Source organism: Atractosteus spatula, chromosome 25 (genome assembly GCF_055471065.1).
Source record: "Atractosteus spatula isolate fAtrSpa1 chromosome 25, fAtrSpa1.hap1, whole genome shotgun sequence".
In the NCBI taxonomy this organism is placed as follows: Eukaryota; Metazoa; Chordata; class Actinopteri; order Semionotiformes; family Lepisosteidae; genus Atractosteus; species Atractosteus spatula.
The window spans coordinates 4,938,316-4,963,458 of record NC_142730.1 but is presented as its reverse complement, the minus strand read 5'-3'; the positions used below and the strand labels follow the sequence as shown (position 1 = coordinate 4,963,458).

The window sequence follows — 25,143 nt, the reverse complement described above, 5'->3', positions numbered from 1 at the left end:
AACGGGGTGCTGGTCTCCCCCTGTCTCTGTCTCTGGTGCGAGCCCAGGGCCTGTGACCTGTGGAAACGGGGTGCTGGTCTCCCCCTGTCTCTGTCTCTGGGGCGAGCCCGGGGCCTGTGACCTGTGACCTGTGGAAACGGGGTGCTGGTCTCCCCCTGTCTCTGTCTCTGGGGCGAGCCCGGGGCCTGTGACCTGTGGAAACGGGGTGCTGGTCTCCCCCTGTCTCTGGGGCGAGCCCGGGGCCTGTGACCTGTGACCTGTGGAAACTGGGTGCTGGTCTCCCCCTGTCTCTGTCTCTGGTGCGAGCCCAGGGCCTGTGACCTGTGGAAACGGGGTGCTGGTCTCCCCCTGTCTCTGTCTCTGGGGCGAGCCCAGGGCCTGTGACCTGTGGAAACGGGGTGCTGGTCTCCCCCTGTCTCTGTCTCTGGGGCGAGCCCGGGGCCTGTGACCTGTGACCTGTGGAAACGGGGTGCTGGTCTCCCCCTGTCTCTGTCTCTGGTGCGAGCCCGGGGCCTGTGACCTGTGGAAACGGGGTGCTGGTCTCCCCCTGTCTCTGGGGCGAGCCCGGGGCCTGTGACCTGTGACCTGTGGAAACGGGGTGCTGGTCTCCCCCTGTCTCTGTCTCTGGTGCGAGCCCGGGGCCTGTGACCTGTGGAAACGGGGTGCTGGTCTCCCCCTGTCTCTGTCTCTGGGGCGAGCCCGGGGCCTGTGACCTGTGGAAACGGGGTGCTGGTCTCCCCCTGTCTCTGTCTCTGGGGCGAGCCCGGGGCCTGTGACCTGTGGAAACGGGGTGCTGGTCTCCCCCTGTCTCTGTCTCTGGGGCGAGCCCGGGGCCTGTGACCTGTGACCTGTGGAAACGGGGTGCTGGTCTCCCCCTGTCTCTGTCTCTGGGGCGAGCCCGGGGCCTGTGACCTGTGGAAACGGGGTGCTGGTCTCCCCCTGTCTCTGTCTCTGGTGCGAGCCCAGGGCCTGTGACCTGTGGAAACGGGGTGCTGGTCTCCCCCTGTCTCTGTCTCTGGGGCGAGCCCGGGGCCTGTGACCTGTGGAAACGGGGTGCTGGTCTCCCCCTGTCTCTGGGGCGAGCCCGGGGCCTGTGACCTGTGACCTGTGGAAACGGGGTGCTGGTCTCCCCCTGTCTCTGTCTCTGGTGCGAGCCCGGGGCCTGTGACCTGTGGAAACGGGGTGCTGGTCTCCCCCTGTCTCTGTCTCTGGGGCGAGCCCGGGGCCTGTGACCTGTGGAAACGGGGTGCTGGTCTCCCCCTGTCTCTGTCTCTGGGGCGAGCCCAGGGCCTGTGACCTGTGACCTGTGACCTGTGGAAACGGGGTGCTGGTCTCCCCCTGTCTCTGTCTCTGGGGCGAGCCCGGGGCCTGTGACCTGTGGAAACGGGGTGCTGGTCTCCCCCTGTCTCTGTCTCTCTGTCCCCCTGTCTTACACTCTCTCCCCTCTGATCACTCTCTTACACTCTCTCCCCTCTCTCTGATCACTCTCTCCCCTCTCTGATCACTCTCTTACACTCTCTCCTCTCTCTGATCACTCTCTGATCACTCTCTTACACTCTCTCCTCTCTCTGATCACTCTCTCCTCTCTCTGATCACTCTCTGATCACTCTCTCCCCTCTCTGATCACTCTCTTACACTCTCTCCTCTCTCTGATCACTCTCTTACACTCTCTCCTCTCTCTGATCACTCTCTCCCCTCTCTGATCACTCTCTTACACTCTCTCCTCTCTCTGATCACCACTTTCCTCCTCTCTCTCTCTTTCTCTCTCATCCTCCCTCTCTCTGATCTTCCCTCCCTCCCTCTCTCCTCTTTCTTTGTTCTCACAGACCTGTCTTCCCTCTCCAGTCCTTCACCTCGCCCCTGAATTCCAGGAGCCGATCTTGATTACAAGCACAAGCAGAAACCCTGATTTTCTTTGTCTTTGCTGGCGAGCGGTCCTGCTACATTGATCTGATGGCGGTGCTAACTGGAGCGTGTGCGCGGCCGGCGGTGTGTCCCTCTCTGGAGGGCGCGGCGGCCAGCAGGACGGGCCGGCGGCGAGATGAGAAAGAAGGTAGAAGGGGGCGTGTTTGGGGCTGGAGGTGGGAGGGGCTAACAGGGCCAGGGCGTGGTCGCACAGCTGCTCTTTCTCCGTCTGGGAACGACAGAGGGGCGGGGATTGGAACGCGCCGGGGGGAGGGGTTAGAATCCTGGGGCGGGGGGGGGGAGGGGTGTCCCGGGGCGCCAGTCAAAAACTAGTCCCCGGCATGTGAGCTATTCTCATTCATACAAGGCAGCCGTCTTCAAAGAGAGCCCCGCTGAAAAGCAGCTGGATTACGGGGGATTAGGTGCGAGGGAAGAAGAGAAAGGAAGAGTTGACAGGAGGCAGACGCGTTAAGTAGATCGGCGAGCGAGAGAGATCCTTAAAGCAGATTAGTCGCCTTTGAGCAGAGATTTGAGGAAAGCTAGCTAACGGCGAGATCGCTGGAGAAGAGGCGCTCACATCTCCCAGGCATCGAGGAGGACCGCGCTCGGCCCACCTTGGAGAACCTCGGCAGCTCCACCGACTCCCGGAGGCAAGGGGAAATAAGAGGCCAATTAATTTCTCCCCCCTGAGCAACCTGGTGTTTTGTTTTCACCCCGGACGATGGAGGGCAAGATTCCCGACTTCTCTGGCAACTGGAAGATGAAGAGCTCGGAGAATTTCGAGGAGCTCCTGAAGGCTCTGGGTGAGTGATGCGGCGATTCCTCCTCTCAGCCCGGCCGGGGTCTCGGCTTAGAGCTCGGGGTACTGGGGGGGTACAGCCTCGCTGTTTGCTCGTCTTCATCAGCACATCAGCACCCCTACACTCTCAACCCCCCCCCCCCCCCCCAGATCGTCTCCCCGACTAGCCCCCTCCCCGCGGCCGGAGGCGATGCAGAGACCCGGGGGCAGCCAGTACCGTCCAGAGAAGATCGCCTGGCAGCGTGCAGCCGTGTGTGTGCGTGTACCTGTACCTGTGTGTGTGTCTGTGCCTGCGTGTGTCTGTGTGTGCGTCTGTGCTTGTGTGTGTACGTGCTTGTGTGTGCCTGTGTGCGTGTACCTGTGCCTGTGTGTGTCTGTGCTTGTGTATGTGTGTGCGTGGCTGTGTGTGCGTCTGTGCTTGTGTGTGAGTCTATGTGTGTGTGTATGTGCTTGTGTGTGCCTGTGTGCGTGTACCTGTTCCTGTGTGTGAGTCTATGTGTGTCTGTGCTTGTGTGTGCCTGTGCTTGTGTATGTCTGTGTGTGTACCTGTACCTGTGTGTGCTTGTACCTGTATGTGTACTTGTGCCTGTGTGCATCTGTTTAGGTGTGTGTGTACAGGTGTGTCTATGCGTTTAAGTGTGTCTGCGAGTATACAGTAAGAGTGTGTGCCTGTGACTATAAGTGTGTATAGATGTGCATATCTGTGTGTATCGGTTTGTGTTTATGTGTCTGTGTGTATAGGTGTGTCTATCTGTTTAAGTGTGTGTCTTTCAATATAAGTGTGTGTCTGTGTGTATAGGTGTGTGCTTGTCTGTTTGTGTAGGTATGCGTGTCTGCATGTATAGGAGTGTGTGTGTGTTTGTCTTGTGCCCTTAGGTATGTGCGTGCCTGTGTACGGTATACTGTAGGTGTTTGGGTTTAGGTATGTGCGTGCCTGTGTACGGTATACTGTAGGTGTTTGGGTTTAGGTGTGTGTGTGCCTGTGTGTACGGTATACTGTAGGTGTTTGGGTTTAGGTGTGTGTGTGTGCCTGTGTGTACGGTATAATGTAGGTGTTTGGGTTTAGGTGTGTGTGTGTGCCTTTGTGTACGGTATACTGTAGGTGTTTGGGTTTAGGTATGTGCGTGCCCGTGTACGGTATACTGTAGGTGTTTGGGTTTAGGTGTGTGTGTGCCTGCTAATACAGGAGTGTGTGTGCGGGTATATGCATGTCTGCATGTATAGGTGTGTGTCTGTGTATTGTGTGTGTGTGTGCCTGAGTGTATAGGTGTGTGTCTAAGTATAAGTGTGTGTGTCTGTGTGTCTATTCTTTAAGTGTATGCATCTACAGTATGTGAGTAGGGGAATGATTGTACTATTTCTGTACCATGGTGTACTACAGTATACTGCAGTTTACTATGACGTCCTACAGTGTATTGAGGTCCAGAGTGACGTCCTACAGTGTATTGAGGTCCAGAGTGATGTGTCTCAAGGCAGACGGGTTTGCAGTACATCTCTCCTAGTTCAGAGAAACAGACAAGGAAGAGACAGAGATATAGAAAGAGAGAGACACCCCAGGCAGAGGGAGGTGAGAGAGAGAGAGACAGACTGAGGGAGGGAGCTGAGACACTCCTCTCCCCAGTGCTCACGATGATCCGAGTAGACTGAAGAGCTGCAGACATGAGTGAACTCAGACCCTCAGCCTGGGACAAACAATCCTATTCTTCTCTCTCTGCCGTTTTTTTAAACACTGGTATCTCGTCCAAGAAATCGGAGGAAGACGCCTGCTAGACAGTTGCTCGTCATGCGGTTGGCCGCCGGATGAAAAAGCTCGATTGTTCCTCCGTGAAACCGGAGCCGTCGCGCAGGTTCTCCTCGTTGCCACGGCTCGTCATGGAAGCTCGACTGCCAGGCATTTAATTAGCATCATGTTGGCAGCCTCACCCTGCTGGCTCTGCGCTGTACCGCACTGCACACTGCCTCACCCTGCTGGCTCTGCGCTGTACCGCACTGCACACTGCCTCACCCTGCTGGCTCTGCGCAGTACCCCACTGCACACTGCCTCACCCTGCTGGCTCTGTGCTGTCTCACCCTGGTGGCTCTGTGCTGTACTGCACTGCACACTGCCTCACCCTGCTGGCTCTGCGCTGTACCGCACTGCACAGTGCCTCACCCTGCTGGCTCTGCGCTGTACCGCACTGCACAGTGCCTCACCCTGCTGGCTCTGCGCTGTACCGCACTACACATTGCCTCACCCTGCTGGCTCTGCGCTGTACCACACTGCACACTGCCTCACCCTGCTGGCTCTGTGCTGTCTCACCCTGGTGGCTCTGTGCTGTACCACACTGCACACTGCCTCACCCTGCTGGCTCTGTGCTGTCTCACCCTGGTGGCTCTGTGCTGTACCGCACTGCACACTGCCTCACCCTGCTGGCTCTATGAACATATGAACATAAGAAGAGCTACAAATGAGAGGAGGCAATTCGGCCAAGCTCATTTCTGGTCCAGTAATGGTTCTGGTGGACTTTATGAAGGATTCTGGGAATTGTGAATACTTGAACACGTTCTCCGACTCCTGGGTCTCTCACTGTCGCTGAGACACCGAGACCATGTGTCAGCTCCTCCTGTCACTCTGTCTGTTAGCGCTGTGCGTCTTTAACAACTCTGCGTGACCCCACTCCTTTCCGGGTCCTCCCCCTGCCGGCCCACCTGTCAGCACCCCCCCCTTGCTTCCTGTGACCCCTGAACCCAGAGTGCATCTGAGCCTCAGGCCAAGGAAGCTGGCTGACCCCTCTCCCCTCTCAGACTCGCTTCAAGTTCAGAGCTGCTCTGCTGGAACAGATCTATATATACACTTACACAGCTGCTGGGTGAGCACGCAGCGCTGAAACCCGAGCCCTGGGCATCGTTCCCTGCCGCCCCCTCCCGTGTCCTGCCTTGCCCTGCTCTCCGAGTCTTGTTCCTCCCCGTCAGGAAGCGGAGAGAGAGGTGTGCGTACAGCACGGGGAGGGGCTGTCTGCCTCTGTCGGTTACACAGGACTGTGCAGTGCGCTATATGGATTGTGTGATGTTTTGTGTTCTTAACTGATCTTGTGCTGTGTACCAACCTTGTGCTTTTTATCTACTCTGTGCTGTTTACCAACCCTGTGCAGTGTACCAATACTGTACTGTTTATCTGCTCTGTGCTGTGTACCAACCCTGTGCAGTGTGTCTACCCTGTGCAGTTTACCAATACTCTGCTGTTTATCTGCTCTTTGCTGTGTATATACTTTGTGCAGTGTACCAACCCTGTGCAGTGTGTCTGCTCTGTGCTGTGTACCAACACTATGTATTGTGCCAATACTGTGCTGTTTATCTGCTCTGTGCTGTGTACCAACCCCGTGCTGTGTGTCTACTCTCACCAGGAGTGAACGTGATGCTGAGGAAGATCGCCGTGGCAGCTGCCTCCAAGCCAGCCGTGGAGATCCACCAGGACAATGAGACCTTCTACATCAAAACCTCCACCACTGTCAGGACCACAGAGATCAACTTCACCGTGGGCCAGGAGTTCAGCGAGCAGACAGTGGACGGCAGGCCCTGCACAGTAAGAGAGGGAGGGGCAGGGGAGACAACTAGTATAATCACCAGTCAGTGTGTCTGTATTAACCCCTCTCTCTCAGTGCAGTGTTAATGTACTGGAGTGTCCAGTCAGTGTGTCTGTAGTAACCCCTCTCTCTCAGTGCAGTGTTAATGTACTGGAGTGTCCAGTCAGTGTGTCTGTATTAACCCCTCTCTCTCAGTGCAGTGTTAATGTACTGGAGTGTCCAGTCAGTGTGTCTGTATGAACCCCTCTCTCTCTCAGTGCAGTGTTAATGTACTGGAGTGTCCAGTCAGTGTGTGTGTATTAACCCCTCTCTCTCTCAGTGCAGTGTTAATGTACTGGAGTGTCCAGTCAGTGTGTGTGTATTAACCCCTCTCTCTCAGTGCAGTGTTAATGTACTGGAGTGTCCAGTCAGTCAGTGTGTCTGTATTAACCCCTCTCTCTCAGTGCAGTGTTAATGTACTGGAGTGTCCAGTCAGTGTGTCTGTATTAACCCCTCTCTCTCAGTGCAGTGTTAATGTACTGGAGTGTCCAGTCAGTGTGTCTGTATGAACCCCTCTCTCTCAGTGCAGTGTTAATGTACTGGAGTGTCCAGTCAGTGTGTCTGTATTAACTGCTTGCTCTTTGGCTCAGAGTTTCCCTCGCTGGGAAGGGGAGAACAAGATTGTGTGTGAACAAACCCTGCTAAAGGGGGATGGCCCGAAAACTGCCTGGACCCGTGAAATGACCAATGATGGCGAGCTCATACTGGTAATGACTTCTCATTTGCTCAATATGTACTGTACTGTGCTTTTACCCTGATCTCACTGGGCTTCACTGCCCTGTACTGTGCTTTTACCCTGATCTCACTGGGCTTCACTGCCCTGTACTGTGCTTTTACCCTGATCTCACTGGGCCGTACTGCCCTGTACTGTGCTTTTACCCTGATCTCACTGGGCCGTACTGCCCTGTACTGTGCTTTTATGAGCCTGACAACACAGAAATAAGAATTTGAAACTTGGAAATAAGAACTCTAGTCCCACGAATGCCGTTGAGGGGAGTCATTCTCATTAGCATTGCGTGATGCTGTTGATGTTTAGTGCGGTGTTTTTTGTCAGTACTGTAATTTATGCCTCTTTGTCCCTGTGAAGTACTTGAGGTGTCTGTCAGTGCTGCAGTGTTTGTGCTGCTGTTGTTAACTCTTTGTGTTGCGTGTCATTGCTGATGCTGTTTGTGTTGTGTTGCAGACCATGACAGCGGATGATGTGGTGTGTACCAGAGTCTACGTCAAGGAGTAAGACTCGAGGACACACTTCTCCCCTTAAGCGCCTTTGCATCCTGTCTCTGTGCTGCAGGGCTGGGAAGACAGAGGCTGATGTACCCAGTGTGTTCAACTCTGTAGGCAGTGTCAAAAGTCAAGTCAGCGTGTCAGTCAGTCAGCGTGTCAGTCAGTTAGGCTGTGTGTCAGTCAGTCAGCGTGTCAGTCAGTCAGCGTGTCAGTCAGTCAGTCAGTCGCTCAGCGTGTCAGTCAGTCAGGCTATGTGTCAGTCAGTGTGTAGGTATGTGACCACTCTCTCTCCAGTCCTGTGTTTTCTTGGATGAAAATGGATATTTATTTTATTACAGTTTATACTCAACTTCATTTGGTTTTATTTTTGGGGGGTTTTTATTGATAATTTCTGCTCTTCTATTTCTGTCTAAAAACAATAAAGCATGGTTTTAACTCCAGACAGCTCACGTGTCTCTGTGCAACAGTGAGTGAGTGTGTGATGGTGTGTGTGAGTAAGAGCCAAGATCCCTTACTAATTCATTTACAGAAGACAACAACAGATGATTGGTTACACCTGAAAACCAGTGACCAGACGTCCTATCAGAAATCAACCAAATCACAGCACGAGCCAAACAACAGTACCTCACCCACTGGGTCACACACACAAGCACAACACAAACTGGAATGTAACAGGACCCCAAACAGACAATACACACTCTACACACTGAGTATGTGACCAGCGTGAGAGACAGCAGAGAAACAGACCCTGATGAGTACAGGCTCACTGACCACAGCCTGGACAGAGAAACTGGACACAGGAAGGAATGAGGAAGAGAAGAGAGAGAGAGGGCAGCGAGAGAGAGGAGAGAAGGAGACAGGAGACTGAGAGGGGAGAGAGAGAGGAGAGAAGGAGACAGGAGACAGTGAGAGGGGAGAGGAGAGAGGAGAGAAGGAGACAGGAGACAGTGAGAGGGGAGAGAGAGAGAGGAGAGAAGGAGACAGTGAGGGGGGAGAGAGAGAGGCGAGAAGGAGACAGGAGACAGTGAGAGGGGAGAGGAGAGAGGAGAGAAGGAGACAGGAGACAGTGAGAGGGGAGAGAGAGAGAGGAGAGAAGGAGACAGTGAGGGGGGGAGAGAGAGAGGCGAGAAGGAGACAGGAGACAGTGAGAGGGGGGAGAGAGAGGAGAGAAGGGGACAGGAGACAGTGAGAGGGGAGAGAGAGAGAGGAGAGAAGGAGACAGGAGACAGTGAGAGAGGAGAGAAGGAGACAGGAGACAGTGAGAGGGGGGAGAGAGAGAGGAGAAAAGGAGACAGTGAGGGGGAGAGAGGAGAGAAGGATACAGGAGACAGTGAGAGTGGAGAGAAGGAGACAGTGAGAGGGGGGAGAGAGAGGAGAGAAGGAGACAGGAGACAGTGAGGGGGGGGAGAGAGAGGAGAGAAGGAGACAGGAGACAGTGAGAGAGGAGAGAAGGAGACAGGAGACAGTGAGAGAGGAGAGAAGGAGACAGGAGACAGTGAGAGGGGGGAGAGAGAGAGGAGAAAAGGAGACAGTGAGGGGGAGAGAGGAGAGAAGGAGACAGGAGACAGTGAGAGTGGAGATAGAGAGGAGTGAAGGAGACAGGAGACAGTGAGAGGGGAGAGAGAGAGAGGAGAGAAGGAGACAGGAGACAGTGAGAGGGGGGAGAGAGAGGAGAGAAGGGGACAGGAGACAGTGAGAGGGGAGAGAGAGAGAGGAGAGAAGGAGACAGGAGACAGTGAGAGGGGAGAAAGGAGAGAAGGAGACAGGAGACAGTGAGAGGGGAGAGAGAGAGGAGAAAAGGAGACAGGAGACAGTGAGAGGGCAGTGAGGCAGAGGAGAGAGAGAAGACAGGAGAAAGTGAGAGGGCAGTGAGGGAGAGGAGAGAAGGAGACAGCGAGGGGAGAGAGAGGAGAGAGGAGACAGTGAAAGGCAGAGAGGGAGAGAATGGGAATCAGACAGTGATGGAGGAGGAGAGAGGTGATCAAAGCACACTGGCGACAGGGGGAGGGTCCCTGTGCTTTTGTGAAGTGCTGCTCGTTAATCACCATGACAACTCCATGTGGCAGCTGGGGGCACTGGGTGGGAAAGGGGGGCAGGTCAGAGAGACACACTGGCCACACAGACAGGTGTGGAGGAGTGTGTGTGCTCTCAGTGGCACACGGAGGACAGAGACAGGCAGGCGGGGGAGAGAGAGGAGTCCAGGGATCCGTCACGGCTCACAGGCAGCAGGAATCACGCTGAGCCTGTGACTCGTTAGCAAAACATCTTAAGAGTCCATACTTCCACACGTCCTCGTTAACACAATGACTTCACTCCTGGAGCGAGACAGACTGACTGACACACTGACAGTGGTTGATTGACAGTAACACACTGACTTATGGGTCTCTCTCAGGATGTGAGACAGACAGGGAGGGGGGTGAAAGGTCACAATGTGGGACACTGGGGGGGGGGGGGGGCAGGTGAGGAGAGACTGCTGAAAATCAGGCAGCTGTACTGGCTGTAGTAACAGCAGCAGTACTGGCTGTAGTAACAGCAGCAGTAGTAACAGCAGCAGTACTGGCTGTAGTAACAGCAGCTGTAGTAACAGCAGCAGTACTGGCTGTAGTAACAGCAGCAGTAGTAACAGCAGCAGTAGTAACAGCAGCAGTACTGGCTGTAGTAACAGCTGCAGTAGTAACAGCAGCTGTACTGGCTGTAGTAACAGCAGCAGTAGTAACAGCAGCAGTAGTAACAGCAGCAGTACTGGCTGTAGTAACAGCAGCAGTACTGGCTGTAGTAACAGCAGCAGTAGTAACAGCAGCTGTACTGGCTGTAGTAACAGCAGCAGTAGTAACAGCAGCTGTACTGGCTGTATAACATTAATTACAGTAATAGCAGCATGATCTGTTCTAATCTATGCCTCACTCCCTCTGTACTGTGTGTCTTTGTATTCATGAATATTAATTCATGGTTAATATTTCCAGCATGAACTGACATTTAGCTCTGGGCTGCAGGAGGACTCGATCCCTGTATCCTGCCCATTCCTGCGATCCGTGAGAACTGCCGGCTCCCGGAGAAGCTCCTGGGAAGGCAGATCTATGCCTACAAGCAGTTCAGAGTCTATCTCACCGCCGTGCCTCCGCGGCAACTGACTGACACGCACACGTGTTGTCGGCATCCACTGACACGCACATCTGTCGGCATGGCGACCGGCGTCCGGGGAGGTGTGGAATGTGGCGCCTGGCTGTCTGCCAGAGCCGGGCCTCGGCCCGCGGAGCTCCGCAGAGCCGGGGGGGTCAGGTGGAGGGGTCCCCGCGGGTCAGGAAATACCAAGGGCTTTATGGGGAGCTTGGTGATTGACAGCAGATGTGCTAATGGGAAGCAGGTTGGGCCTGGAAACGAGAAGCAGACCTGAGAGCAGAGGGGAGAAAGGAGAGAGGGGGAAGAGGAGGACAGAGAGGGGGAGAGAGGAGAGAGGGCAGACGAGAGAGAGGAGGACAGTGAGAGGGGAGAGGAGGAGAGAGGAAAAGAGAAGAGGACAGCAGAGGAGAGGTGGTAGGAGAGGAGAGAGGAGATCTGAGATGAGGCAGTGGGAGAGACAGGGGCTCAGAGAGGTGTCCTGGCCTGTCCTCAGCCCCTCTCGTAAAACAGCCCCATAAAACAGCCAGCCCTCCAAGTCAGGAGGTGAGCCCTGCCCTGCCCTGCCCCTCCCCGCTCAGCGTTAATAGCCCCTGCTGGCCAGTCCTCACACACCCCTTCAGCACCAGAGCCCATAAACCTCTCCTCACCTGTCTCTCTGTCCTGTCTGTCTCTCCCTCTCTCCTCTCTGCCCTGTCTGTCTCTCCTCCCTGCGTCTATCTGTCCCGTCTGTCTCTCCCTCTCTCCTCTCTGCCCTGTCTGTCTCTCCTCCCTGCGTCTATCTGTCCCGTCTGTCTCTCCCTCTCTCCTCTCTGCCCTGTCTGTCTCTCCTCCCTGCGTCTATCTGTCCCGTCTGTCTCTCCTCCCTGCGTCTCTCTGTCCCGTCTGTCTCTCCCTCTCTCCTCTCTGCCCTGTCTGTCTCTCCTCCCTGCGTCTATCTGTCCCGTCTGTCTCTCCCTCTCTCCTCTCTGTCCCGTCTGTCTCTCCTCCCTGCGTCTATCTGTCCCGTCTGTCTCTCCTCCCTGCGTCTATCTGTCCCGTCTGTCTCTCCTCCCTGCGTCTATCTGTCCCGTCTGTCTCTCCTCCCTGCGTCTATCTGTCCCGTCTGTCTCTCCTCCCTGCATCTCTCTGTCTCTCCTCTCTTATCCATCTCTCCTCTCTGTCTCTCTCCTCCCTGCCTCTCCCTCTCTCCTCCCTGTCTCTCTGCTCCCTGCTTCTCTCTCCTGTCTGTCTCTCCCTCTCTCCTGTCTGTCTCTCTCCTCCCTGCTTCTCTCTCCTGTCTGTCTCTCCCTCTCTCCTGTCTGTCTCTCTCCTCCCTGCTTCTCTCTCCTGTCTGTCTCTCCCTCTCTCCTGTCTGTCTCTCTCCTCCCTGCTTCTCTCTCCTGTCTGTCTCTTTAGGAGCATAATGGAACACACTTCCAGATTCAGAGACAGTTTCTTCCCACAAGCTGTCAAATTACTGAACTCTACCCCTACCACTGGCTCACGCTGATGGGTTTTAATTATATGTTGTTTAACTTGTTGCTGTTGCTGCTGTTCTGTGTTTATGTTTTTGCTGATTCCTTTAATGTCTTTGAATTGGAGCGTATATGCAAACAAGCATTTCATTGCACTGACAAACTGAACTCTCTCTCCTCCCTCATCTCCCTCCTGTCTTACTGTCTCTCCTCTCTCTCCCTCTCTCCTCTCTGACCTCTTGTCCTCTGAGTCATGTGAGGTCACATGTTGCTGGGCCAGGGGGTCATTTGGAGATGTCACCAGTCAGGTGACTTGTCTTGCTAAAGCAATGCACCACGCTGTGCTAACACACTGAAACTCGGCAGTGTGCGTTCACCATGACATGCCGGTGTGTGTGCACGCGCCGTGGTGTGTGTGTGTGTGTGTGTGTGTGTGTGTGTGTGTGTGTGTGTGTGTGTGTGTGTCCAGTCCAGTCCCTGGCTCGCTGCAACTCTGCTGCCTCTGGATTCCAAACCACAACCATCTGCAGCCAATGGGCTGACAGAGGAGCATGACATCATCGCTTGTGGAATGACATGACATCATCGTTCCATGGAAACTGAACTGGGAGAGGGTAACAGGAGAGGGGATGAAGAAGCGAAGGGCAGGGAGGGGAGAGGGAGAGGGGAGCGGAGAGGGACGAGCAGGGTGGCCGATCAGGCACCAGCAGGCCTGAGTTCAGGGGCTCCCCGTCTCTCTCGCTCGCTCTCGGGGGGAGATCGCAGCCGACAGGCCACTGACTGCTGGCTGCAGGCCAAGAACTGAGCTGCCTCTCTGGGTCAGAGGTCATAGGTCAGGGGTTAGGTGCGGTAATGGCACCGAGACTCAGGTGCACACACTGGGGGTGTGCTGGACCGACCTGCACTCTTCCGAGTCCTGTCATTCTGTGTTTCCTACACATCCCTGGAAAAGGGAAAGAAAGAGGCCGGCACACACATGCTGAGCCTCTCTAATCAGCAATTTTGGAGAACATTGGACCCTGTTGGAAGACTGTGTTGTTGACCTATTTGGGAAAATTCTGGCCAACTGCATGGTGGGAATTGATTTGAGAAAAGAAGACGTCTCTGTTTCAGGCACATATTTATTGTACAAGGGCGCCCTCTGCTGGACAGGAGGAGAGCAGATACATTCAGACCTGCACACTGCGCAGGGATGATAGTCATCCCTAAGGACACTCCCTTCAGACTGAAGAGACTCAGTTCCTCCAGCCTGTTGGCATGGGACACTCCCTTCAGACTGAAGAGACTCAGTTCCTCCAGCCTGTCGGCGTGGGACACTCCCTTCAGACTGAAGAGACTCAGTTCCTCCAGCCTGTCTGTGTGGGACACTCCCTTCAGACTGAAGAGACTCAATTCCTCCAGCCTGTCAGTGTGGGACACTCCCTTCAGACTGAAGAGACTCAGTTCCTCCAGCCTGTCGGTGTGGGACACTCCCTTCAGACCAGGAATATATCTGGGATCTCCTCTCTGATTCCAGACTGATTCTAAAGTAGCTACATATTTTCTATTACCTGGTAACCAGGATTGTGCAAAATATTCTAAATCAGACCTTATTAGTGAGTCATAACAGACTTGATTTAAATTTTAAGCTTTTGGTTCGATGTCCCAGCATCTTGTTTGTCTTTTTAATTGCCTCGTCAAATGTTTGAACAAGACGGAAAAGAAGAACCAACACAAAGGGCTAAACCTTTTCCCGAATAGCCTCTTCTGGCGCAGTTTCCCCGTTTGTTATTATACTGTCGTTATTGTACTCACAGTGGAACAGCTGGTTCTCCTCCGAGGCTGTCCCGGTCGGGCCTTGCTTGGCCTGGGCTGCTTGAATGAAAGTGTAGTAGTTAGAAAAATTCGTGGTTTTATATCGCTGGATTGAAAAAAACCCACATGTCACTTAACAAACAGGACGGTCGAACCAGCGCGCTGTGAGAAGCGCTTCCCTCGTCTTTTAAAGCGAGCGCACCCCCCTCTGCTGGTCATGGAGAGTACTGCAGGTCGCTTTGAATTTTTTCTTTCTTTCTGAAGAGCTTCAAAGCGCTTGGGTTTGTAAACTCTGCGTGACCCTGCCGTGTCAAGTCTCGGTGCTTTATTGGGGTGGGTTTTCTGGGGTGGGCGGGCAGGACCCCCCAGTGGATGACAGATTTGAGAGACACACGGTGGTACACGCATGCAGCAGGCCTCAGAGACGCAGCCCGCAGAGAGACTCCGCAGTGTGGCTCCGTCTTCCAGACACAGTGGGGAACAGAGAGAAGGGAAACCGGGGCGTGGTGCTGTGTGACAGGTGTACAGGGCTCTAGGAGGACCTCATCAAACTACAGCTGCAACCGTGTTACAGCGTCGAGTAAAGAAGTTTACTTACAAAACACCACAGTCAGCAGGAGACTGAGAAAAACGAATCACATAACCAGCACAGTTGCAGCAGCAGTGGATATCCCCACCCAGCTGATGATTAAGAGAGCAGTTGTCGTCGCAGGACTGCAGCGCTCGGGCCGCTCTCTCTCTGTCCGGTTCAAACTCGCAGAGCCCTGCGCACGCGCGCCGCGGTCACGTGCGGCGCCCGTCAGCTGACCGGACTTCCGGGTTCCCCAGCCCAGCCCAGCTCAGCTCAGCGCGAGCGCCCGGAGACGCGGACAGGGAGGAGTGCGGCGCTGCGGGTCGCGAGCCAGCACGAGACGAGAACAGCGGGGTCGCGGGCGAGCTTCTTTCCGCTCCGGCGTGAAGGCGGCGTTTCCAGCGCGCAGGAGGGCCGCGGTGTCGGTATCGCGCCTCCGCTGCCGGTTCTGGGGCGTCGTTGCCCCTTTCCCAGCCCGGGCTCAGACAGCGGGCCCCCGCACCTCGTCCAAGGGCCGCACGGAGCCGTGTCCGCGCAGGAGCCATGTCGCAGTACACCCGGTTCCCGGACCCGGCCGACGACACCAACCCGTTCCAGGTCTGTTTACCTGATGTCTTTGACAAGCGTGTGTTTCACTGGAGCCACTGTACTGTATCACTCTGCAGTCCCAGTGGACAGTAGTGTGATCCGCTCCAGGGTTTACAGTGGAGTCAGTCAGACTCCCAGTGCACAGCAGTCCGATCCGCTCCAGGTTTTACAGTGCTGTCAGTCAGACTCCCAGTGCACAGCAGTCTGATCCGCTCCAGGTTTTACAGTGGAGTCAGTCAGACTCCCAGTGCACAGCAGTCTGATCCACTCCAGGTTTTACAGTGCTGTCAGTCAGACTCCCAGTGCACAGCAGTCTGATCCACTCCAGGTTTTACAGTGCTGTCAGTCAGACTCCCAGTGCACAGCAACCTGATCCACTCCAGGTTTTACAGTGCTGTCAGTCAGACTCCCAGTGCACAGCAGTCTGATCCACTCCAGGTTTTACAGTGCTGTCCGTCAGACTCCCAGTGCACAGCAGTCTGATCCGCTCCAGGTTTTACAGTGCTGTCAGTCAGACTCCCAGTGCACAGCAACCTGATCCACTCCAGGTTTTACAGTGCTGTCAGTCAGACTCCCAGTGCACAGCAGCCTGATCCACTCCAGGTTTTACAGTGCTGTCAGTCAGACTCCCAGTGCACAGCAGCCTGATCCACTCCTTCTGTCCCTACTGGAGGTTTCAATGTTTTTAATAAATTTGAATAGATGTGTGAAAATTGAAGTCACATGATATTATTCTCACAGTATCATCTAGGATTTCCACAAGAGTCTGTGGTTGACAGTTAAAATGTACCCAGTTAAAATTGTGGAGTTTTGTTGATGATCGTGTTAACTGATAGTGTTCAGTGAAAAATAGTGATGGAGAGATACAGGGAGTGAGACAGCGAGAGAGAGAGGCTATCCTACTGTCTGAGAGGGAGATGGAAGTCACATGAGCTTACTCAGCTCTGTGAATAAGGAGCTCAGTGTCTCAAAAGAGAGAGCTGTGGCTGTGATATGACTGTTATTGTGTAATTGCCAAGTTGTTGTGTAACTGTTGTGTGGCTGTTTAATTGCTGTATAGCTGTTTGATTATCCTGCAGTTGTGTAGCTGCTGCAGGTGTGTAGCTGCGGTGTGGTTGTGTTGAGCTTTGTGGTTGCGCTGTGTGGCTGTGTTGAGACTGTGTGGCGGTTGTGTAGCTGCTGTGTGGTTGTGTAGCTGCTGTTTGATGGTGTTTTGTGATTGTGTGACAGGACCCTGCTGTAGCCCAGCACTCCAGCAACACTGGCTATGCCACCCTGGACCTGTATAACCCCTTCGACAGCAACACTACGGTGAGGCAGTATACCTGTTTCTGTGTCCTCCTGAGCGTGTCTCTCTCCCTCTCTCTCCTTCTCTCTCTCTGTCCTCCTGAGCGTGTCTCTCTCCCTCTCTCTCTCTGTCCTCCTGAGCGTGTCTCTCTCCCTCTCTCTCTCTGTGTCCTCCTGAGCGTGTCTCTCTCCCTCTCTCTCTCTGTCCTCCTGAGCGTGTCTCTCTCCCTCTCTCTCTCTGTGTCCTCCTGAGCGTGTCTCTCTCCCTCTCTCTCCTTCTCTCTCTGTCCTCCTGAGCGTGTCTCTCTCTCCCTCTCTCTGTGTCCTCCTGAGCGTGTCTCTCTCTCCCTCTCTCTGTGTCCTCCTGAGTGTGTCTCTCTCTCTCCCTCTCTCTGTGTCCTCCTGAGTGTGTCTCTCTCTCTCCCTCTCTCTGTGTCCTCCTGAGTGTGTCTCTCTCTCTCCCTCTCTCTGTGTCCTCCTGAGCGTGTCTCTCTCTCTCCCTCTCTCTGTGTCCTCCTGAGTGTGTCTCTCTCTCTCCCTCTCTCTCTGTCCTCCTGAGCGTGTCTCTCTCTCTCCCTCTCTCTGTGTCCTCCTGAGCGTGTCTCTCTCTCTCCCTCTCTCTGTGTCCTCCTGAGCGTGCCTCTCTCCCTCTCTCTGTGTCCTCCTGAGTGTGTCTCTCTCTCCCTCTCTCTGTGTCCTCCTGAGCGTGTCTCTCTCTCTCTCTCCCCCTGTGTCCTCCTGTTCCTCAGGCTGGGACAGGAGATCACACACTGGGCTGCAGCTGTGTTGATTTGTGTCCCTCAGTAGGACTAAAAGTTGTTCTGATTCTGGCTGTAGTGGGAATTCTGGGATTCCTGCATGTCTGTCTTCATCTTTCCCTCCTCCTCTCTCAGTTCAGTTCAGTTCTTTTACATTCACAGCACAACAGCAGGCAACAATTCGGAACGGCTTCAGCAGGACATGAGCATCCCCTAATGTTAATGTTAAATGTAACGAGCACTGAGAACCCGGCGGAACACAGTGAACATTCCCATAGTAAACAACCCTGCACAGCAACCCCACAGACCCCCAGCTGAAAATTCAGCCACTTAGCAGGTGATGAAAAGAGCAGGAAGTGCCTCAGTAATTCACCCGGTGAAGGCCGGTCAGGCTGCTTGCTCTCTCAGTGCAGGTGCAGTTGTTAACCCCTGTCAAGGTGTGGGGCTGTTTCTCTGAATTTTCTGTTCCTTCACCATCCCGTGTTTGTGTGTGTGTTTATACAGGCCCCCCCTCCCTACGAGGCTGCCCAGACCACCCCCACCCCCCCACAGCCAGCACAGCCGCCCGCAAAAAAGAGCACCCCGACTGAGCCACGGAACTATGGCTCCTACAGCACACAGGTACCTGTCTGTCTCTCTGTGTGACTGACGACGGCTCCTACAGCTCACAGGTACCTGTCTGTCTCTCTGTGTGACTGACGACGGCTCCTACAGCTCACAGGTACCTGTCTGTCTCTCTGTGTGACTGACGACGGCTCCTACAGCTCACAGGTACCTGTCTGTCTCTCTGTGTGACTGACGACGGCTCCTACAGCACACAGGTACCTGTCTGTCTCTCTGTGTGACTGATGAAAGGCTCCTACAGCTCGCAGGTACCTGTCTGTCTCTCTGTGTGACTGACGACGGCTCCTACAGCTCACAGGTACCTGTCTGTCTCTCTGTGTGACTGACGACGGCTCCTACAGCTCACAGGTACCTGTTTGTCTCTCTGTGTGACTGACGACGGCTCCTACAGCTCACAGGTACCTGTCTGTCTCTCTGTGTGACTGACGACGGCTCCTACAGCTCACAGGTACCTGTCTGTCTCTCTGTGTGACTGACGACGGCTCCTACAGCTCACAGGTACCTGTCTGTCTCTCTGTGTGACTGACGACGGCTCCTACAGCACACAGGTACCTGTCTGTCTCTCTGTGTGACTGATGAAAGGCTCCTACAGCTCGCAGGTACCTGTCTGTCTCTCTGTGTGACTGACGACGGCTCCTACAGCTCACAGGTACCTGTCTGTCTCTCTGTGTGACTGACGACGGCTCCTACAGCTCACAGGTACCTGTCTGTCTCTCTGTGTGACTGACGACGGCTCCTACAGCTCACAGGTACCTGTCTGTCTCTCTGTGTGACTGACGACGGCTCCTACAGCTCACAGGTACCTGTCTGTCTCTCTGTGTGACTGACGACGGCTCCTACAGCTCATAGGTACCTGTCTGTCTCTCTGTGTGACTGACGACGGCTCCTATAGCTCGCAGGTACCTGTCTGTCTCTCTGTGTTACTGATGAAAGGCTCCTACAGCTCGCAGGTACCTGTCTGTCTCTCTGTGTGACTGGTGAAAGGCTCCTACAGCTCGCAGGTACCTGTCTGTCTCTCTGTGTGACTGGTGAAAGGCTCCTACAGCTCGCAGGTACCTGTCTGTCTCTCTGTGTGACTGGTGAAAGGCTCCTACAGCTCGCAGGTACCTGTCTGTCTCTCTGTGTGACTGACGACGGCTCCTACAGCTCTCAGGTACCTGTCTGTCTCTCTGTGTGACTGATGAAAAGCTCCTACAGCTCGCAGGTACCTGTCTGTCTCTCTGTGTGACTGATGAAAGGCTCCTACAGCTCTCAGGTACCTGTCTGTCTCTCTGTGTGAGTGACGACGGCTCCTACAGCTCTCAGGTACCCGTCTGTCTCTCTGCGTGACTGATGAAAGGGTCCTACAGCTCGCAGGTACCTGTCTGTCTCTCTGTGTGAGTGACAACGGCTCCTACAGCTCGCAGGTACCTGTCTGTCTCTCTGTGTGACTGGTGAAAGGCTCCTACAGCTCGCAGGTACCTGTCTGTCTCTCTGTGTGACTGATGAAAGGCTCCTACAGCTTGCAGGTACCTGTCTGTCTCTCTGTGTGAGTGATGAAAGGCTCCTACAGCTTGCAGGTACCTGTCTGTCTCTCTGTGTGAGTAATGAAAGGCTCCTACAGCACACAGGTACCTGTCTGTCTCTCTGTGTGACTGATGAAAGGCTCCTACAGCTCGCAGGTACCTGTCTGTCTCTCTGTGTGAGTGATGAAAGGCTCCTACAGCTCGCAGGTCTCTGTCTGTCTCTCTGCGTGACTGACGATAGCTCGCGCTAACCTGTCTGCCTCGCTGAGCCCCTGTCTGCTGCTCTCCTGCCAGCAGGCGCCGGCCCCGGTCGCGGCCGCGGCCACAGCCGAGCTGCTGAGGAAGCAGGAGGAGCTGGAGCGCCGGGCCGCGGAGCTGGAGAGGAGAGAGCGAGCCCTGGACAGCGCCGGGCTGGGCAGCGCCGCCAGTGAGTAGCCGCTAGCCCCGCGGAGCTCCCTCTGGTGGGTCCTGGCGGGAATGGCGCCCGTGACGTCTCTGTCCCTCCCCTGCAGCCCGACAGAACAACTGGCCCCCGCTGCCCTCGTTCTGTCCCGTCCAGCCCTGCTTCTACCAGGACATCGCCGTGGAGATCAGCCAGAACTTCCAGCGGACCGTCACCGCCATGTACTACTTCTGGATGGGTGAGCCCCCCCGCTCCGCCGTCCGCCGGCGAATGGACGGGGGCGTGCCGTGAGGCTGGGTTAACCCTTTCCTCTCCTGCCTGCCAGTCTCCGCCGGCGCTCTCCAGCTGAACTTCCTGGCCTGCCTGGCTCACTTCTGCATCGACACGGCGGTCGGCGTAGACCTGGGCATGTCCATCCTGTGGCTGTTGCTCTTCACCCCCTGCTCCTTCCTCTGCTGGTACAGGCCCTTGTACAAAGCCTTCAGGTGTGTGTGGGGGTGGGGCTGAGGGGGGTTTACAGATCCGGGGTTCTGGGGTTCGTGAGCTCCTGCAGTCTGTGTGTGTGCTGTCAGTGAGAGCTGCCTCGGTCCTCAGCTCTGCTGTGGGGCTGCAGTGTGGATCAGGGGAGGAGAACAGCGCCCCCCTGTGTCTGTCCAGGGCTCCTGCAGTCTGTGTGTGTGCTGTCAGTGAGAGCTGCCTCGGTCCTCAGCTCTGCTGTGGGGCTGCAGTGTGGATCAGGGGAGGAGAACAGCGCCCCCCTGTGTCTGCCCAGGGCTCCTGCAGTCTGTATGTGTGCTGTCAGTGAGAGCTGTGTCAGTCCTCCCTCTGGTGCCTCAGCTCTGCTGTGGGGCTGCAGTGTGGGTGTCAGAGGAGGAGAACAGCGCCCCCTGTGTCTGTCCAGGGCTCCTGCAGTCTGTGTGTGTGCTGTCAGTGAGAGCTGCCTCGGTCCTCAGCTCTGCTGTGGGGCTGCAGTGTGGATCAGGGGAGGAGAACAGCGCCCCCCTGTGTCTGCCCAGGGCTCCTGCAGTCTGTGTGTGTGCTGTCAGTGAGAGCTGTGTCAGTCCTCCCTCTGGTGCCTCAGCTCTGCTGTGGGGCTGCAGTGTGGGTGTCAGAGGAGGAGAACAGCGCCCCCTGTGTCTGTCCAGGGATCCTGCAGTCTGTATGTGTGCTGTCAGTGAGAGCTGCCTCGGTCCTTAGCTCTGCTGTGGGGCTGCAGTGTGGATCAGGGGAGGAGAACAGCGCCCCCTGTGTCTGCCCAGGGCTCCTGCAGTCTGTGTGGGTTGCTTTAAGAGGAGTATTTTCTCTGTTGGTCCTGTGCTGCTTCATTGCCAAGAGAGTGCACTCATCCCAGTGAATAGAGAATTGCTGATACAGATTTCACAGGGAAAAAATTAAAAAATTTTATTATTTATATATTTAAAAAAGTTAAATTATTTGCTTATCACATGCTCTTATCCGAGTTAGTTAGGTAGTGGGGAGCTCAGCTTTAACGAACTGTCTCTGTCTCCAGACCTGTGACTTTTTAAGACAGCGGATGGTCGATTTATCCAAGATCGTTTTCCCTCTCTCTCTCTCTCACCAGGAGTGACAGTTCCTTCAATTTCTTCCTCTTCTTCTTCATCTTCTTCGCCCAGATTGTTGTATACATCCTCATGGCCATCGGTATCCCTAACTGGGGCTTCAGGTACGAGAGAGAGAGACTGTACCGTCAGAGCACTGGCATAATATTCAGAGAACTACAATTCCCAGGGATCCCTGCACCCCCCCCTCAGAGGAAGGTGCTCTTGTCTGTCTGACTGGCTGCCCACTGTTGCCGTGGTGTCATTGCCAGGCAACCTCTCTTGCCCTCACTAGAGCCGTGTGCAGACAAACATAGCGACACTGAACATGCTCACCCCTCACAACGCTGCCAAGACAGCTCTCAGCCCTTGCATGCAGTGACACAGGCACATATAGACATGCATGCACACACAGACACATGTAGACATGTGTGCGCACACACAGACACATGCGCACACTCGACTCCTGACCCCTCTCCCTCTCTCTCTGCGCCAGCGGGTGGATCGTGGCCCTGTCGTCGGTGAAGAAGAATGTGGGCGCTGGTGTGATCATGCTGCTGGCTGCTATGGTCTTCACTGGCCAGGCTGTGCTGGGAACCATCATGCTGAAGAGGGTGAGACAGGGAGGGGCGGGGCGACCCTCTGGCCAGAGTGTGTGCGTTTGTGTGTCTGTGTGTCACTGCATCGGTGCCAGGTGTGTGTCAGGTGTGGGTCTGTGTGTCACTGCATCGGTGCCAGGTGTGTGTCAGGTGTGGGTCTGTGTGTCACTGCATCAGTGCCAGGTGTGTGTCAGGTGTGTGTCTGTGTGTCACTGCATCAGTGCCAGGTGTGTGTCAGGTGTGGGTCTGTGTGTCACTGCATCAGTGCCAGGTGTGTGTCAGGCGTGTGTCTGTGTGTCACTGCATCAGTGCCAGGTGTGTGTCAGGTGTGTGTCTGTGTGTCACTGCATCAGTGCCAGGTGTGTGTCTGTGTGTCACTGCATCAGTGCCAGGTGTGTGTCAGGTGTGTGTCTGTGTGTCACTGCATCAGTGCCAGGTGTGTGTCTGTGTGTCACTGCATCGGTGCCAGGTGTGTGTCAGGTGTGTGTCTGTGTGTCACTGCATCAGTGCCAGGTGTGTGTCTGTGTGTCACTGCATCAGTGCCAGGTGTGTGTCAGTGCCAGGTGTGTGTCTGTGTGTCACTGCATCAGTGCCAGGTGTGTGTCAGGTGTGTGTCTGTGTGTCACTGCATCAGTGCCAGGTGTGTGTCTGTGTGTCACTGCATCAGTGCCAGGTGTGTGTCAGTGCCAGGTGTGTGCCTGTGTGTCACTGCATCAGTGCCAGGTGTGTGTCAGTGTCAGGTGTGTGTCGGTGTGTCACTGCATCAGTGCCAGGTGTGTGTCAGGTGTGTGTCTGTGTGTCACTGCATCAGTGCCAGGTGTGTGTCAGTGCCAGGTGTGTGTCTGTGTGTCACTGCATCAGTGCCAGGTGTGTGTCAGGTGTGTGTCTGTGTGTCACTGCATCAGTGCCAGGTGTGTGTCAGGTGTGTGTCTGTGTGTCACTGCATCAGTGCCAGGTGTGTGTCAGTGCCAGGTGTGTGCCTGTGTGTCACTGCATCAGTGCCAGGTGTGTGTCAGTGCCAGGTGTGTGTCAGGTGTGTCTCTGCGTGTACGAGTGTGTGTCTCTGTGTACGAGTGTGTGTGTTTGTGCACACTGCCTCACACTGACTTGCTGACCGGGGTCTCCTGTCCCCTGCAGATCCACTCCCTGTACAGACAGACGGGCGCCAGTTTCCAGAAGGCGCAGGCGGAGCTCGCCTCGGGCGTCCTCTCCAACGACGCCGTGAGACAGGCGGCGGCCCAGGCGGCACAGGGGGCGGCACAGGGGGCGGCGCAGGGGGCTTTCACCGGGGGCAGATAGACGCCCGGGGGGAGACGTGTGGTGGAGGGGCAGCAGGAGGGAGTGATCGTTTGCCAGCCAGTAGGGGGCGGGGATGGAGCCCAGCGCTCGAACCCGCTCCCTCTGCCCAGCCTGTGTGGCCCTGTGGGATAGTAACGAGCACTCAGCGGACCGTCCACCCACTCCACTAGTGTCACTCATGCCTCTGACGTCACCCACTCCACTAGTGTCCATCTCGTTCCCCTGACAGTTACCCACTCCACTAGTGTCACTCATGCCTCTGACGTCACCCACTCCACTAGTGTCAGTCTCGTTCCCCTGACAGTTACCTACCCCACTAGTGTCCATCTTGTTCCCCTGACAGTTACCCACTCCACTAGTGTCAGTCTCGTTCCCCTGACAGTTACCCACTCCACTAGTGTCAGTCTCGTTCCCCTGACAGTTACCCACTCCACTAGTGTCAGTTTAGTGTCCCTCTGACAGTTACCCACTCCACTAGTGTCAGTCTAGTGTCCCTCTGACAGTTACCCACTCCACTAGTGTCAGTTTAGTGTCCCTCTGACAGTTACCCACTCCACTAGTGTCACTCATGCCTCTGACGTCACCCACCCCACTAGTGTCAATCTCGTTCCCCTGACAGTTACCCACTCCACTAGTGTCACTCATGCCTCTGACGTCACCCACCCCACTAGTGTCAATCTCGTTCCCCTGACAGTTACCCACTCCACTAGTGTCAGTCTAGTGTCCCCCTGCCAGTTACCCACTCCACTAGTGTCAGTCTAGTGTCCCCCTGACAGTTACCCACTCCACTAGTGTCAGTCTAGTGTCCCCCTGACAGTTACCCACTCCACTAGTGTCAGTCTAGTGTCCCCCTGACAGTGACCCACTCCACTAGTGTCAGTCTAGTGTCCCCCTGACAGTTACCCACTCCACTAGTGTCAGTCTAGTGTCCCCCTGACAGTGACCCACTCCACTAGTGTCAGTCTAGTGTCCCCCTGACAGTTACCCACTCCACTAGTGTCAGTCTAGTGTCCCCCTGACAGTTACCCACTCCACTAGTGTCAGTCTAGTGTCCCCCTGACAGTGACCCACTCCACTAGTGTCAGTCTAGTGTCCCTCTGACAGTTACCCACTCCACTAGTGTCAGTCTAGTGTCCCCCTGACAGTTACCCACTCCACTAGTGTCAGTCTAGTGTCCCCCTGACAGTTACCCACTCCACTAGTGTCAATCTCGTTCCCCTGACAGTGACCCACTCCACTAGTGTCAGTCTAGTGTCCCCCTGACAGTGACCCACTCCACTAGTGTCAGTCTAGTGTCCCCCTGACAGTGACCCACTCCACTAGTGTCAGTCTAGTGTCCCCCTGACAGTTACCCACTCCACTAGTGTCAGTCTAGTGTCCCCCTGACAGTGACCCACTCCACTAGTGTCAGTCTAGTGTCCCCCTGACAGTGACCCACTCCACTAGTGTCAGTCTAGTGTCCCTCTGACAGTTACCCACTCCACTAGTGTCAGTCTAGTGTCCCCCTGACAGTTACCCACTCCACTAGTGTCAGTCTAGTGTCCCCCTGACAGTTACCCACTCCACTAGTGTCAGTCTAGTGTCCCCCTGACAGTGACCCACTCCACTAGTGTCAGTCTAGTGTCTCCCTGACAGTTACCCACTCCACTAGTGTCAGTCTAGTGTCCCCCTGACAGTGACCCACTCCACTAGTGTCAGTCTAGTGTCCCCCTGACAGTGACCCACTCCATTAGTGTCAGTCTAGTGTCCCCCTGACAGTTACCCACTCCACTAGTGTCAGTCTAGTGTCCCTCTGACAGTTACCCACTCCACTAGTGTCAGTCTAGTGTCCCCCTGACAGTGACCCACTCCACTAGTGTCAGTCTAGTGTCCCCCTGACAGTGACCCACTCCACTAGTGTCAGTCTAGTGTCCCTCTGACAGTTACCCACTCCACTAGTGTCAGTCTAGTGTCCCCCTGCCAGTTACCCACTCCACTAGTGTCAGTCTAGTGTCCCCCTGCCAGTTACCCACTCCACTAGTGTCAGTCTAGTGTCCCCCTGCCAGTTACCCA

At 55.2% G+C, this 25,143-nt stretch overlaps 2 protein-coding genes across 3 annotated transcripts; both read left to right on the top strand.

Moving 5' to 3' along the window:
- The first annotated feature begins 2,255 nt into the window (after nt 1–2,255).
- On the top strand, nt 2,256–7,970 carry LOC148815156 (cellular retinoic acid-binding protein 2-like). Its single transcript, XM_088905148.1, has 4 exons — nt 2,256–2,708; nt 6,088–6,266; nt 6,897–7,013; nt 7,490–7,970. Exons 1-4 carry the CDS (start codon nt 2,627–2,629, stop codon nt 7,538–7,540), a joined length of 429 nt encoding a protein of 142 aa, XP_088761274.1. The 5' UTR covers nt 2,256–2,626; the 3' UTR covers nt 7,541–7,970.
- Nucleotides 7,971–14,737: 6,767 nt separating this feature from the next.
- scamp3 (secretory carrier membrane protein 3) lies at nt 14,738–23,811 on the top strand. Of its 2 annotated transcripts, none has more exons than XM_088905144.1 (9): nt 14,738–15,066; nt 16,288–16,368; nt 17,607–17,723; nt 19,526–19,658; nt 19,744–19,872; nt 19,960–20,119; nt 21,217–21,318; nt 21,690–21,807; nt 22,930–23,811. In XM_088905144.1, the coding sequence occupies exons 1-9, from the start codon at nt 15,013–15,015 to the stop codon at nt 23,089–23,091; spliced, it is 1,056 nt and encodes a 351-aa protein (XP_088761270.1). In that variant the 5' UTR covers nt 14,738–15,012; the 3' UTR covers nt 23,092–23,811. The 2 variants fall into 2 exon arrangements, with proteins under 2 accessions (XP_088761270.1, XP_088761271.1); XM_088905145.1 differs by having other exon boundaries at nt 14,740–15,066; nt 19,529–19,658.
- The last annotated feature ends 1,332 nt before the right edge of the window (nt 23,812–25,143 follow it).